At 40.1% G+C, this 15337-nt stretch overlaps 1 protein-coding gene across 1 annotated transcript in view; it reads left to right on the top strand.

Moving 5' to 3' along the window:
* Window positions 1-219: 219 nt before the first annotated feature.
* Window positions 220-15337, top strand: part of LOC140228700 (protein transport protein Sec31A-like) — a 31600-nt gene continuing 16482 nt past the window's right edge. The window contains exons 1-10 of the mRNA XM_072308969.1: window positions 220-376; window positions 7150-7414; window positions 8449-8602; window positions 9728-9865; window positions 10482-10622; window positions 11112-11254; window positions 11909-12188; window positions 13077-13205; window positions 14017-14256; window positions 14813-14939. Coding sequence (XP_072165070.1) covers window positions 7212-7414; window positions 8449-8602; window positions 9728-9865; window positions 10482-10622; window positions 11112-11254; window positions 11909-12188; window positions 13077-13205; window positions 14017-14256; window positions 14813-14939 — 1555 coding nt within the window. The 5' untranslated portion in view covers window positions 220-376; window positions 7150-7211. The remainder of the gene's footprint in view (window positions 377-7149; window positions 7415-8448; window positions 8603-9727; window positions 9866-10481; window positions 10623-11111; window positions 11255-11908; window positions 12189-13076; window positions 13206-14016; window positions 14257-14812; window positions 14940-15337) is intronic.

The following is a 15337-nucleotide window of genomic DNA, read 5'->3' as shown; positions in this document are numbered from 1 at the left end:
GAATATCTGATTCGATGTGTTGATTTACGAGTACGACAATACTAACACGTAACAACTACTTAGTATCATTATGTTGCCACATCATTTATGAATACGTGTCGTAGTTACTGCACCCAGGCCTCCGCTCCAGACTGTACTGCTCTCCTGCACCCCTTTTTACTCATTGCGCCCTCTTGTGTCCAAATTTAGATACAAACAGCCGGTGTTTGCCACGTTGAATTGTCCAGGAAGGGCCCACCGGTCTGAAAGTTGCTAGAATCGTCACGTTTTTCACAAAATTCGCAGAACTGAAATACATTTTGACTCCATGAAAATCAACGAGTACTAGTACTGAAAGATAAAATTTCCATTCATTTCGTCTAGGATTGTGCTAAAGGTGAGATTATGTGTATTTTATTAACCTTGCTGTCTGTCGTTTATGTCGGCGTTGAGCTGCTGTAATTTCCTGTGGCTACTTCTGTCTGGTCTTGCCCGTAATGCTGATGTGTACAAAAAGCCAGTGTGCGGTGGTACCGTGACAGCTGCCATGTAACTCCCACACAGTGCACAGTCACAGGATAATTTCACAAACACTGACAAATGTTGAAAGTATTCACAATTGACGCTAAAGTTAATGCGTAATGTTGAGTCAGTCTAAAACCTTAGTGTCATATGATACAATCTGTGTACTTATACAACTTGAATGTCAAACTTTTCTATTTACTTGCTTGTTAACTTTACAACGTTACAGTTAGTGCAGTTCTGCCATTTTGAGGTTCTGTGTGTATTCTCAGTGATACTGTTATCATATTCATTAACACACCTAACCAGTTAACGGTTAGACTCTAACCATTTTTAGTTTTACAGTAAATTTACAGTGCAGTCAGTGCAGCTACTGCCGCTGAATGTCTAAACCAGTTCTGTTCTGACATGCATGTCCATTATTTTGCATGTAAATTTATGGCTTGCATGAAATTTTGCTCTGTATTGCAAAGCAAGCTATTAATTATTATGACAAAATTAGTACTATTGAAAAGGATGGATTGATGGAAATCCTTTTTGCCATAATGTAATCGGGTCACATCACTCTTACAGTGGATTTTTCCATATTAAATAAAGATATTGAGACCTAGAACTCTGCAATGTGTATAGTGCCTGAATTTCCCATCGCTGGCAGTGGTTCTGTAAGCAGAGAAAATTCATAGAATTTGATCAGTTTTAATCATTGTCAGGCAAATTTATGCTACTTTTTTTCTGTCAGTTTTCTGCACACAAACGGGAGCTGTCTGACAAAATTTTGGCGAATTTCCCTGCAGCACTGGTCCATGACAGCAATGTTTTGCTGGTGCGCTGGGCCAGCGCAACTGTGTGTGTGCTTGATTGCATACACATGCAAGCACTGTTGAGCATGCCTAACTACATTTGTATGCTACTACAGTTGAACCTCTCGTATCTGGACAAGTCGGGAGCGGGGTTCATCCGGATAAGGGATTTGGCCGGATACGGGAGACTCAATGCTTTATACATGTACATATACATACACATGTACTGATGTAGCCCATTGTAGTACCACATGTAGTAATGTGTATACTGCAACCTTTTCATTGTTACATTTGGGGATGTTTCGGGATGTTGAAATGTCTGAAGGTAAGCAATTTGGAAGGAAATTTGATGCAATGTATGTTAATCATATTGGAAGTAATATGTAATTCATGTGTGTTTGGGTAGGAGTTCTCAAGGAGTTGGGAATCCCCCTTTCTTCCCGTAATTATTTTAAAAAAAATCACGGCGAGATTGCGTCCGGATAATAGAGAGATCCGGATAAAGGGAGGCCGGATAATAGAGGTTCAACTGTAGTTGCATGAGGAAAATCAGAACAGATCAGGGGATCAAAATGCTCTATTTTGCACCTGTAGATATACACGTAACAGATTTCAAGTTTATGAAAGTCTACATACAATGTACATGTAAGGTCTGTAACTATGCATTTTTAGGCATAATTTATCTTCCAGCAGAACTTCAGTTCTCTGATGGTTTTGACTAATACAACAGAAAGCAGAAAAGGCATAAAGCAAGTGGCCCAATGTTCGACATCATAAGCAGCGGAAGCAAAATAGCGTGCATGATCCGAACGCTTGCGCTGCAACCATCGTTCGGCCCCCTGTACTCATTGTTCGGCCCCATATGTTGTATGTCCGTGCATCGACATGCGCGACGTACCGCGCCTATGCCTATGCCTATGTGAATGTATTAGCGTGCGTGCTACGCACGGGCGAAACTGTATACATACTGTAGTACAAGGGCCACTTGCTTTAGGCCTACTGATGGTCTGTAACCGTGGGTCAAAGGCAAATGCAATGTTCAATGTACTGTATCTATTCATGTTGCGTTGTCCATCTATGATTACCATGCCACTTGTCTGAAGGAACTTATTCTGCAGTTCATGCGTCACTAAAAGTCTGACCCCTTGAGAAAATGATCATATCAAAGTGAAGGTATCATCCATGCTGTATTGAATGCTGTTTTATGTTGGTAGTATGTTACAGGGATCTCGCCAGCGTATATCACCCTTGTCGGCACCGACAAGCGTGCGGTGTGAAGAAACAATTGCCGACAAGGGTAAAACTTGCCGACAAGGGTAACACCACGCGTGAACTTGCCGACAAGGGTAACACCACGCGTGAACTTGCTTGACGAGCTAAGTTCGGACCAATTTCTCGCCTTTTCTACTCTTTATTATCTGGCTAGAAAAGAAGCTAGATGTCGAAAGGAGCACCGATCACAACAACGCGGCTCAACATAACGACGTACATGTACAGCACATCACACACTTGCTCACTGAATGCGCTCTGATTCGGGATCCACACACACAATATGCACCAGGGAGGTCCACCTCCCTGGTTGTATGCACCCAGCCGGCCACAGACAGCCGCCGGTGTGTACGACGGTATTGTGAGCATCCACCTCCCTGGTGAGAGGGAGAGAGAGGACGGAAAGAGAGGGTCGGAGGCCGAGGGAGGCTGAGGAAGGCTGACACGTGCTCGCTTGTTGTCACGCTTGTTGTCGGGTTACTAGTACGCAAAAACAAACGATATGAAATGCATGTCCCCCTCCGCCAAAGGTTGTATTTTTTTTTTTTTTTTTGGCTGCTTTGGTTTGTTTGTTCGTTTATCTGCCTGTCTGTCTCTCTATTCGCAAAATAAGTGACCATTTGGGAACAGATTAGGATGACATTTTCAGGAACAGTTGGTTGGTAAAATGGCGCAAGGAACAGATGATTAAATTTTGATAGTGATCAGGATTTATAATACCACCGGAATTCACCGCCAGGATCCAAGATTTTTAGACTTTGTTTCGTATATTTGAAAGGATTCGTATCAATTCTTTAGGAAGCTGGCCATCGGCAATGACGCAAAATATTAGATGCGTTCAAAGCATTGCCGCAGAGAGAAAATTAACTCTATCTTTCGTTTAAAAAAGAAAGAAAAAAGAACGTGCGATGGAGTAAGCAAATGCAAATTGTTATTTTTATTTTTGGTAGTTTCAGCGGGTTATTTTTTGTTCTTTTTATTTAAAAAGCCATGCGTTCCATTTGAGCCTTTTCACTTTCAATGGATTTGTAAACGTCATTCGTGAATATTCCATTTTCCTTCTCCGGGCCGACATTTATAGTAATTCTGTCATGATGGTCTTTCAACTCAAGTTCAACGTAAGTAATGCTCCACGTGCTTCTGGCTTGGTTTGTTAGCAGGTGTGTTAGGGGGCCTTCATGGGCAGAAAATAAATGGATAATCATTCATCAATGTTCCCAGTTGGTTTACATGCTATTTACACGCTGTTTACGACCACTGAAGCAAGGTGGCAGTACGCGCGGCATTCCTTTATCTGACACCTGGCTTTCGTGGAAATGTCGTGGAAATTTCCACAAGCCATGATATCAAGTTTCCCCACTGCCTGTGGTCGTGTTTTTTTTTTTTAATTCTTTATTACGAACATCAATTTGTTCATCTTGAAAAGTGTATCTGTACATTTTTTTGTAATTTGCTTCGAGCACGTGTTTCTTTTTTTTTTTTATTGCAGCGTCGGTAACATTTTGTTTTGTTCATCGTCCGTGCATGGCAGGGGTTCATAAGAGTAGAACGATAGGAATGACTGGGGAGAAAATAAACTGAAAGAAGGAAGCATCTAGGGCAAGCTGTCTGTTTTTCTCTACACCAGCATCATGGTGTGTCTGTGTTTATTCATTTTTCTTTTATCATGCTCTTGCTTCAAGGAGCTACGCTTTTCCCGCGTAAAATTAATAATGGATACCGCACGCAGAAGCCCACGTTTTGACGTGTTATGAAGAACCATACATTCTTCATCTATTTGTAATAATTTTTTCAATTTAAAATAAAGAATATTTGGTTGTTCAAGTAATATAAAAAAGATTATTTTGACATTTCATGCGCTTAACTGCCGAGCATTTTCTTTTTTTTTTTTCTTTTACGGGAGAGAGCGAAATGTTCTCTTTAGCAATGACGGCCTACCTAGACATGTATACATATTGTGACGTAGTTTTGATTTTCTTGAACACGTGAATTGTTCTCCGTCCAGATCACTTCTTGATTTAGTGAAAGTTAACAATGTTTTTCACATTCACAAAAGCAGTTTGGTTAGCCTGTGTTCAGTTCGCTGCCAATGAAATTTCTAATTAAAGCGATGCCCCAAACGGGTTTACCTTGAGGGTTTGTTCCGAAATAATAATAGAATAATACTACATTCCTTATTATTCTGAAGGTTCGTTAATTGGACAATAATAAAGAAATAATGTCCGTTAATTTCCAAACAAAATCAGTTTTGTTAGTTCGAACGTTCTGCCAGTGAAATTTCGGAATGAAACAGTAACAGTTTTCTTACTCTGAGGGTTCGTTACTCCGACAGAAAAAAAAAATAGTAATGAAATAGTACTAGATTCTATATTCTGAAGGTTCGTTAACCGAAAGATAATAAAGAAAAAAAAATGTCCGTAAATTTCAAAACGAAATCAGTTGTCATTTCGAACGTTCTGCCAGTGAAATTTCGGAATAAAACGACGGCACAAAACAGCGTGTTTTCGTACTCTAAGGGTCTGTTACTCCGACAGAAATAGTAGTGATAAAATAATACATTGTAGATTCTTTATTCTGAAGGTTCGTTAATCCAAAAATGATTACGAAAAAATGTCCGTTCATTTCACAACGAAATCAGTTTTGTTAATTCGAATGTTCTGCCAGTGAAATTTCGGAATGAAACGACGGCACAAAACAGCGTGTTTTCGTACTCTAAGGGTCTGTTAATCCGACAGAAATAGTAATGATAAAATAGTACATTGTAGAGTCTTTATTCTGAAGGTTCGTTAACCGAAAATTAAAGAAAAATGTCCGTAAATTTCAAAACGAAATCAGTGCGTCATTTCGAGCGTTTTGCAAGTGAAATTTCGGAATAAAACGACTGCCCAAAAACAGTTGCAGTTTTCTTACTCTGAGGGTTCGTTACTCCGACAGATTAATGATAAAATGATGTTAGATTCTTTATTCTGAAGGTTCGTTAATCCAAAAATGATTAAGAAAAAATGTCCGTTCATTTCATAACGAAATCAGTTTTGTTATTTCGAACGTTCTGCCAGTGAAATTTCGGAATAAAACGACGGCCCCAAAACGGTTACAGTTTTCTTTCACTCTGAAGGTTCGTTATTCCGAAAGAGTAATGATGATAAAATACTTAAGATTCTTAATTCTGAACGATCGGTAATCGGAAAACGATAAAGAAGAAATGTTCGTTTATTTCCAAACGAAATCAGTTTTGTTATTTCGAACGTTCTGCCAGTATACCGGTAATTACGGAATAAAACGACGGCCCCAAAACGGTTACAGTTTTCGTTCTCTGAGGGTTCGTTACTCCGAAAGAATAATGGTAAAATAATACTCTACATTCTTAATTATCTTATAAAAAAATATTCGTTTATATCCAAACGAAATCAGTTTTATTTCGAACGTTCTGCCAGTATAATTTCGGAATACAACAACGGCCCCAAAACGGTTAGTTTTCTTACTCTGAAGGTTTGTTATTCCGAAACAATAACGATGGTAGATGATAGATTCCTTTCTGAAGTTTCGTTGATCGGAAAATGATTAAGAAAAAAATGTTTGTTAATCTCCGAACGAAATCAGTTTTGTTTATTTTGAACATTCATCTGTAGTACCGACCTTTGGTGTTGTTGTTTTCGATTACAAACCTTCGAAGTACTCAGTAATGAATCGTTTCATTTTATGATTAAACAAACCTTCGGAATAATGACCATCATTACATTTTTGTATGATATCTGATGTCACGGCCAAACTACCGCAGTATACACAGAAAGGAAAGTGCAACGATGTCCCGAAAGTTCTCGATCGGTTCTCGCCTGCATGCAATAGGCCTACCACGTGGTCGAGCAGACGGCGAGAAAGCAAAAACACCACGGGTATACGGCGCGCGTTGTTGCGATGCAGAGACGGCTAATTATTGCAACAATGAATGAAACAACAATGAAACAGGAAAGGCCTAAAAGAAATCGGAACCTTCACCATCGGCACCTACTTCTCTGTCATTTATTATTTAGGAACTGCCGCCAACAAAAGGTATGGAGTTTCTGCATTGTTTCTGTGAGAATATGCCCTTTACAACGTTCATTACATCTCCGTGAAAATGTCGCATTTACTGGCATTTTAGCGGCGATTTATTTGTGTTGATTTGAGCATTAGCGAAGGCTTCCGCGCTTCGCGCGGGAGGGGGAACCCCCCTCCCGTACCCACCCCCAGAAAAGCGCGAATAAATGCCGACAAGCGTGAAGAAATTCCTGGCGAGAACCCTGTGTTAATGTACAATGTATGTAAGATTTCTGTCTTCTTTTTTATGTATTTGAGTTTCTTGGAGCAATATTCCAGATGACTGTTCTCTTCAAGATAAGGATGACCACTACCGGAAGTTAATCCTGCCAAGACTGTTATAACACACTGTGACAGGACACAGAAGTCATGAAAAGTGCAGTTACTGGTCAGGTGGTAATAACTAGAGTTGACATGCATGTGATTCAAAGTTGATATTCTTACAGATGTTTAAATTTGACATCCACTCATTGAGATGATTTATCGCTTATTTGTCCAATAGGAGTCTGCACAGGGGTTGGCCAGAGCCTTTCTTTCTGCTGGTGACTGGGAGAGGCGTGAGCCATGAAGGTCAAGGAGATCAATCGCACCGCCAATATGGCGTGGAGCCCGGCCGAGCAGCATCCCATATACGTTGCCACGGGAACAGCTGCCCAGCAGCTGGACGCGACGTTCAGCACCTCGGCCGCTCTGGAGATCTTCTCCCTGGATCTCGCAAAGGATGGAGTGGAGATGGAGCAGGTAGCAAGCCTCAATACCCAGCACAGGTATATTTTGACATGTAATACTGCTGTACCTGGTAGGCTTGTTTACATGTGCCAGTGTGCATAGTGAAATTCAGACTATGATGGTGGCCTTAGCACATCCTGTAAAACCAGATATTTTTTGTGTGCGTGAACTTTTGTGAATTTCATGAGGAGCCACGATTTGCAAAAGTAAAATGCACGCAAAAGATTTTGTCTGCACAATCCAGTACATGTAGTCTACTCATAATTTTTTCATGGGTGGCAATTTGCGAAAGTTTCACGCTGCAAAAAAAAAAGGGGGGCGTCAGCTGTAGTTTGCAAAACATTCATGCTGGTAATCTTTCTGGTTTTGCAGTTTGTGCAAATTTGAAGAGGTCTCACTGGCATGAGCTTTGAATCATAGGATGAAACAATCAACTTCTTGATGCATTTGCGCATATGGCTCATGACAAATTATTGTAAAGAACCAAAGCAAAACGAGCTTTGATAAATATTCCAAACTATGAGGGAGTACTTTGGTAGTGTGTGTTCTCACGCAAGTGCTGTCTTCTCGCCCTTATATGACAGTAATTTATAATTGCTTGTCATCCTCAAGTAATCACATATGGCATCTGTGCAACACAACTGTGTACCATGAAAAATAAAATATTGTTTCATGCATAAATCAGCTTTTCAAAGCGGTTTAAAAATGTAAAATGTATTAACAGACTAACTAAATTAACAAATCCTATCATATTTTTCCTGTGGGCTTTCATTTTTTGAGATGGAAATGAAAGAAATTATTAATAGAAGGCTTGCTGCATGATTAAACATCTCTTCATATCCTAATGAGAGAATACAAAGTCTACCCCAGTTTGGGAATTATTGTACATGTATGTATGTATTGTAATGTATGGAAAACATGAGCATCTCCCCAATATCTCCTTACAAATTTAGATTAGATTTATGTGTACAAATTTTGGTAGCCCTGGAGATCATGACAATTAGTTGAAAAATGCTGTTGTTAAAGGGTAAAGGTGACAGATTCTTCCCCCCCCCCCCATTTGTCTACTTAGATTTCACACCTTGGTGTGGGGCAAGCATGGCATGGGCAACGGCACTCTTGCTAACGGGACAGTTATCGGAGGTACTGACAATGGTGGTATCTACGTCTACAGTGCTGAGAAGCTACTTGCAGGCGAAGATGGTCTCATCACCAAAATGGAAGATGTAAGTTTAACCTGGATGTGGGGTCTGTGTCTCTTATATTTTCTGTAACAAGAAAGAATGAAAATGAAATAAGGGCTATTACTGGAATCCAGGTATTTCGCATACTGTATACATACAAGTATGGGATATTTCGAAGTGTCATTATTTTCACTAATTTTGTGATTTGGCTGATATTCACGAAATAAACAACTTGCAAAGATACTACCTGCTGCAACACAAATGCGCTGTATGTATCTTATCCAAGAAAGGAGATCACTAATTTTTCTCCTGTATAGGGATGAGACTTATTTTTCATTTACTTGCTGTGGGTCTTGATTGTGAGATTGTCTTTGCAAATCCCAATCTGTGAAATATTATACTCGCAAAATATGTGATGCGTACAACATAGGTTATAAATCATTAAAAATAATGTATGTTTTTGACTTAAAAAAAATCAAGGTATTTTAATACTTTATACACTGCATTAAGAATGTAGAGTGTAAGATATACATGTACATTTGAGTGTGTAGCTCTCTCCTTCACTCTCTCTTTTAACAGTGTTGTAGAGGGCAGCAATAAAAGACTAAAGCTTCACTAAAGGATATCATTCTGTACCTAACCCTTACTGTACCTGTAGTGAGACAGACCAACCCATTTGTATAAGACAGTGAACTAACCCTGAACTGCTCGGTACCCGTTTGTTTTTCGGATATATGTGTATTTTGGACCTGTCACAATTTGCGGAGGGCCTTTGTTATCATGGCAGTACAGTTGGATATACCAGGTATGATGGAATTAAATGAAACTACATAACAGGGCCAATGTTCGTATACAACATAAAATAGTTTCCTATGAAGAGTATCATTAAACCCGTTGAGGACGAGTCCCGAGTATACTCGGGCAAGTGTCTACAAGTTGTGTGTTGTAGCAAAATCAGTCTGTCCTCAACGAGTCAATGTATGAAAGTATATGTTTGCAACAGGCGCTTCTGGGCATGTACTTATTTATTTATTCATTTTTTAAAATCAAATCTACAGGGAGAATGGCAGATTTCAAGCTGTGTGCTTTAGTGCTCCTAGAGTTAGTGTGTCGTAGTGAGTTGAGAATGAGACAATATAACAGGAATTTGTTTGTGTATGTTCACAGCATACAGGTGCAGTGAGAGCCTTGGACATCAACCCATTCCAGGCCAACCTCCTGTCCTCCGGGGCCAGTGACTCTGAAATATTCATCTGGGATCTCAACAATTCTGGCACTCCCATGACGCCGGGAGCAAAGTCGCAGGTGAGTCCCGCCTAGCCCAGGGTAGGGCCCTATCTCAGTCTGAGGGAATGTCATTTATTAGTTTTTGATGAAGTATGGCTCGGGGCTGATGAGGGCACCACTGCAACCCCTGGGTCTGTGACACAAATGAAAGGGAGTGGGTAACTTGCCCCCTAGTGAGATCTAACTCCAACAACAAGAGCTTGTGAGATACATATGCCAACTCTTTCTTTTTACAACATTTAACAGCAAATTGACTCATATGGAGAAAAAACAACAACAGCACTATTTGTTTGATAGATATAATGGTTATTACTGTGGCACAATATTAACACTAATATTACAGAAAATAATTTTGTTATATATAAAAAAAAAAAAAAATACTGATTGTGCAACATCTCTTTATTCCCTTCACATCTTTAGGCTGTGAGTCCAAGTAACGTTGCAGTACATGAGTATTAATATGAAAAACTTGCATCAGATGAAAAATGGAGCACATTGTAGCAGGGAATAAGAAGCAGTTCTCCATTATCTTTCTCTTAAATTATTCAGTTCAGAAAAGTATGCATTGTTATGATCCACACATAAGAAAAAGATAATATCTAACACTGCTGAAATGCTCTTGTTCCTTGTCTAGCCTCCAGACGAGATCAGCTGTGTGGCGTGGAATCGTCAAGTGCAGCACATCTTGGCCTCCACCTGCCCTGGAGGGCGCTGCGTCGTCTGGGATCTGAGGAAAAACGAACCAATCATCAAAGTCACAGATCATAGCTCGAGGGTGAGCATCAAGTGTCTCTCATTCCACAAAATCTATGCTTGTAAAATAAGTTATGAATGTATCTTTGTCTGTTATTTTTTTTCTTTCTGCACAATTAAAATAGATGAGCTCACTGGACTAAGTGTGACGTTTAGGGACAAGTTTGACTGTGTTTCCTCATAATTGCCAGTTCCATGGAAAGAAATGGAAGAGGACAGTCATAATAGCTTATAAGATGTTTAAATTAAATGTTGTAGCCATGGGGGCTTTAGTTCTCTTTTGTAATATCCAAGCATCAGTTAGATAACCAAAAAAAAAAAAAAAAAAGAAAGAAAAGAAATTGTATGCTGTATAGTGTTAGCATTGATTTCATCTGCAACCTTTCAGCCATAGGGTTAAATCTTACAAATTGGTGCGGATCTTCATTGGAAAGCTGGTCTTACCTTCACCTGGTCTTGTTTCCTCACCACTAAAGGGGTTTGTTTGGTATTTGTCTGTGTCTGTGCGTAGATACGATGTAAAGCAGTAGCATGGCATCCTGAAGTGGCCACACAAATGGTACTGGCGTCCGAAGACGACCACTCGCCCGTCATTCAGATGTGGGATCTTCGGTTTGCTACCTCCCCACTAAAAGTGCTGGAAAACCACCAGAGGTGAGCTAAAGATAGTAGCAGTGTTTTGTTAGTTGGATGTAATCAATGTGGGCTCATATTTCAGACTGACTTTGCCTTGAAGTTTTGCGATTCATTGGTTCTAAGACAATGGAAGATGATGAAAGTAAGAAAAAAAACCAACAACAACTCAGTGAATAGATGTTTCTATGTTTTAGAGCTGCGACATCTTTGTGGTTGTGCAGGAGGCTGCATGAAAACTTCATTATCTCGGCATGTCTGGATGAGAGACTAAAAACTCATTGACTGAACTTGGGCATTATTTTTGCCAACTGGAGATACATGTGACATTGCAGTATCTCCCTGATTGCTCTTTGGAGTCTGCCTGATTTTGATAGGGAAATGTTGGCAGCCAACCAGTGTGTGAACAACAGTTTAATATGGAATGAGCCATATGTAATTTCCTCCGAGGATGAAGTTCTCAGTGAAACAGAGGTGCCTAAGGGCTAATTTTGCCAATTTGAATTTATACAGTGCAGCACAGTGCACTACTTTCGTTACAATATCCTATCAGAAGTGCATGGCCGAGATGTTTTTAAGCACAGTATATTGTTTGTGATCTGATGAAAGGATAGTGTTTCACTGTCAATGTACCAGTGGGTAAGTGAGTAACATGAATCCTTTTGATGTGTTAAGGGGTGTACTGTCCATCGCATGGTGTCCACAAGATCCAGACCTCCTCCTCTCCTGTGGCAAGGACAACAGGATCCTCTGCTGGAACCCCAACAGCCCCCTGCCAGGCGGCGAGGTGGTCTACGAGCTGCCCACCTCGTCCCAGTGGAGTTTCGACGTGCAGTGGTGCCCGCGCAACCCTGGTCTCATCTCTTCCTCCTCTTTTGATGGCCACATCAGTGTGTATTCGTTGCTAGGGGGAGGCGGCATGCAGAACGGCCCTCGGCAACAGCAGGTTGACAAGGTAAGTGTGCATCCTTTGAATTGATAAGATGTTAAGGTAGAAAAAAAAAACATCCCATTGGTAGAATATGCAAGGTTTCACCAAGCTTGGGGATGCCAAATGGAAGCAAGGTTAGCACTGAGGAAGCATGAGCTCAAAAGAGTTTGCGACATTTGCAATAAGGGGCAAAATGACACAGTAAAGTTTGCTTCTGTATGAATTTTGCAGTGCCATCTTGCTGTTGCACATAGAAAATAGTGTGTATTACCCTGCAAGTACTAAGCTGAGATAATAAACTGCCACCTATGACATGATGACTTGCTTTTTGCCAGCGTTTAGTTTCAGTGAGCCTCTTCACTGTTTGAGACTTCTCATGATGCTTTGCAAGTGAGAGCTTGCTTGTTCCTTGAAGCTAAAAATATAAGTTGTTCCCCATTTCACTGAATTTCATTTCAAGACATCCTTTTGTAGTAAATTATAACAACTACATCTACCATAGAAACATTCCAGAAGTTTGATGGCATTTGCAGTATCAGTCACTTGAAAATCTTGCGTCCAACTGGGCCGAGAAATTTTCAATTATGTTATTTGGAAGTGATAGAGACCTGTATGTAAGAATAAATCTGGTTTGATGGTGAAAGTTGTTTTGTATGAAAAAGAGCACCATCTGAAAAGAAATGTTTCTTGTTGGAGCATAGAAAATTCAATTCAGGTACTTAATTCAGAACACACTGCAATCTGCTTTCATCGCTCTTGTATGTAATGCATAATATCATGTGTCATTTGTAATGTGAATTGTGCAAAAGAGCAGTTGAAACTTGGAAAAAAAAAAAGATGATGAAAAGCTATTTAGAATTAACATTTTCTACATTTTTTTTTTGTTTTTGTTTTTGTTTTTTTGTCTTTCAGATTGCATCTTCATTTCCAGGCACAGATGGCTTCAACCAGCCTGCCCCTCAGACTCAGGCCCCAGCAGAACCAGTCATCCTCAAGAAGCCACCCAAGTGGCTCAGAACTCCAGTCGGCGCTACCTTTGGGGTCAGTATCACACACGAACAGACATACACACAGACAAGTGCACAGGCACGTCCATACACCGATATACACACGGATGCATCCACACATACAGGCACACACACAGATACACAGATGCACTAATTACATATGATGATGATGATGATCCACAGCATTTGTGTAGCACCATATATCTATTATAGAAACATATGCTGGAAGACTTCTAGTGTGTTGCAAAGATAAGGCAGGTAATTTGTGCCTGCCAAAAATGTTGTATGGCTGGCTGTACACAAGTTTAAGACTCTTAAAAAATATTCATGCACAAGGAATATGGAACTCATAGTAATATGATTGTTTGGATCCAATTGTTACAGCACATTAAGGTAACAGCAAGAACTTCCATTGCATCAGAAATTAATCATGTACATCATGTGTTTATTGTTTGTGTGTTTCAAAAACAAGGCAGTGTTTATAAAAAAAACACACAAAATGATATACCGGGTACTGTAAATAGAGGAATGTTCACATGCATCTTAATTTCGTGAATTTCGTGAAAGCCAAGATTTACGTCATTAAATGCATGTGAGAGTTCTTGTCTACATTATATGCATTGAATGTTAGAAGCAACTTGCGAAAATTTCATGCTGTGAATAAGGTGTTGGCTCCAATTTGCGAAAATTTCATGCTGCATAAATATCATGTTTTACAGTATGCACAATGCAATATGATTGTCACTAATCAGACTTGGAATGGTTTACACCAAGCACACTGCCCCTTATGAGCATCGGAAAGGTATGATGCTATATTTGTGCTTCTTTTGCTGTTTCATGTGCAGTTTGGTGGCAAGCTGATCACGTTCACGAGCCCCAAGATGCCGTCCCAGCAGCAGCAGCAGCAGACGGCGCCCGTCTCGCGGCCCGTCCACATCAGCCAGGTCGTCACGGAGACCGACCTCATCAACCGGTCCAACTCGCTGGAGGATGCTCTCTCCCGCGGGTCCTTCACAGAGTTCTGCAATGGCAAGATCAAGCAGTCACACAGCGAGCTAGACACACAGATATGGAAATTCTTGAAGGTATGGGCAGACCTTTTAGCAAGAAATCACCTGTGTGGAATTGTCTATGGATGAAGAGTGAAAGACACTTCCATAGGTCTCAGTACGGTTGCAGGATATTATTTGAAAAAAATATTCATGATCATATATATTGGGGATCATATTTCAAGCTGAACATAGCATGCACACATTTTAAAGCCCTGCTGTGGTTTCAAATATTGTGCTCACGAGTGAAATTCAAAATTTGCACTTGGTTGGTGGCATTCATGTGCTAGTATGTGAATGGCAAAACATAACTGTGACTTTAAATCATGTGCACACTATTGAATCAGTCAGACCATAGAGGCCTCAGTAGAATGGTTTGCAATGACACGATCCATCTAAACCAATATAAACTTTTGCTGGAGAGTGGAGGAAAGTGTGAGAAAAATAAAGCCAATCATTACAGTCCTGTTCATGAAGATTAAAACTCATGTTAAATTCACTAGTGAAGTGCTCTTTGTGATAAAAGAATACATTTTTCCACTTTACTTCTACTTGATTTTTTTTTCCGTCTCTGCCATTTGGGGGGCTAAAGGTCAACTTTGAGAAAGAGCCCCGCAGTCACTTTGTCAGTCTGCTCGGACATGACGCCCACGAGCTGGCGCGGAAGGCAGCGGTTGCTACGGGAGCCACATTGGGACTGACCAATGGAAGCTTGGAAGGTGGGTCCAGACACTGCTCCATCTTCATCTTAGCAATATTGAAATGAAATTGAAATGATTTATGAGCATTCAATAGCATCTTCCACCTTTGCATGCATATGAAAATATCACCTTCCTTTGGCTGGATGTGGTCTCTGCCACATTACTGTCTTTACTTTTTGTTCAATACATACAAGTTGAAGCCAACAACATGCTGAAGATTATTTTTGCACAATACACAGTTGGAACATATCGTATTCCAGAAATACATATTTCATCATCAGCCATATGCATGCTCATATTTCTCTTGAAAACCATTCTTTTCAAAATGACACAGGGAGGTTGAATGTTATCATTCTTGTCCTTTGACCTAGCATGTTACTTCTAGACTGACTTGTAGACAGTGATAAATTCAAATT

The sequence above is a fragment of the Diadema setosum genome, chromosome 5 (assembly GCF_964275005.1).
Source record: "Diadema setosum chromosome 5, eeDiaSeto1, whole genome shotgun sequence".
Classification (NCBI taxonomy): Eukaryota; Metazoa; Echinodermata; class Echinoidea; order Diadematoida; family Diadematidae; genus Diadema; species Diadema setosum.
The sequence above is the reverse complement of the archived record's forward strand: the minus strand, read 5'-3'. Positions and strand labels throughout refer to the sequence as shown.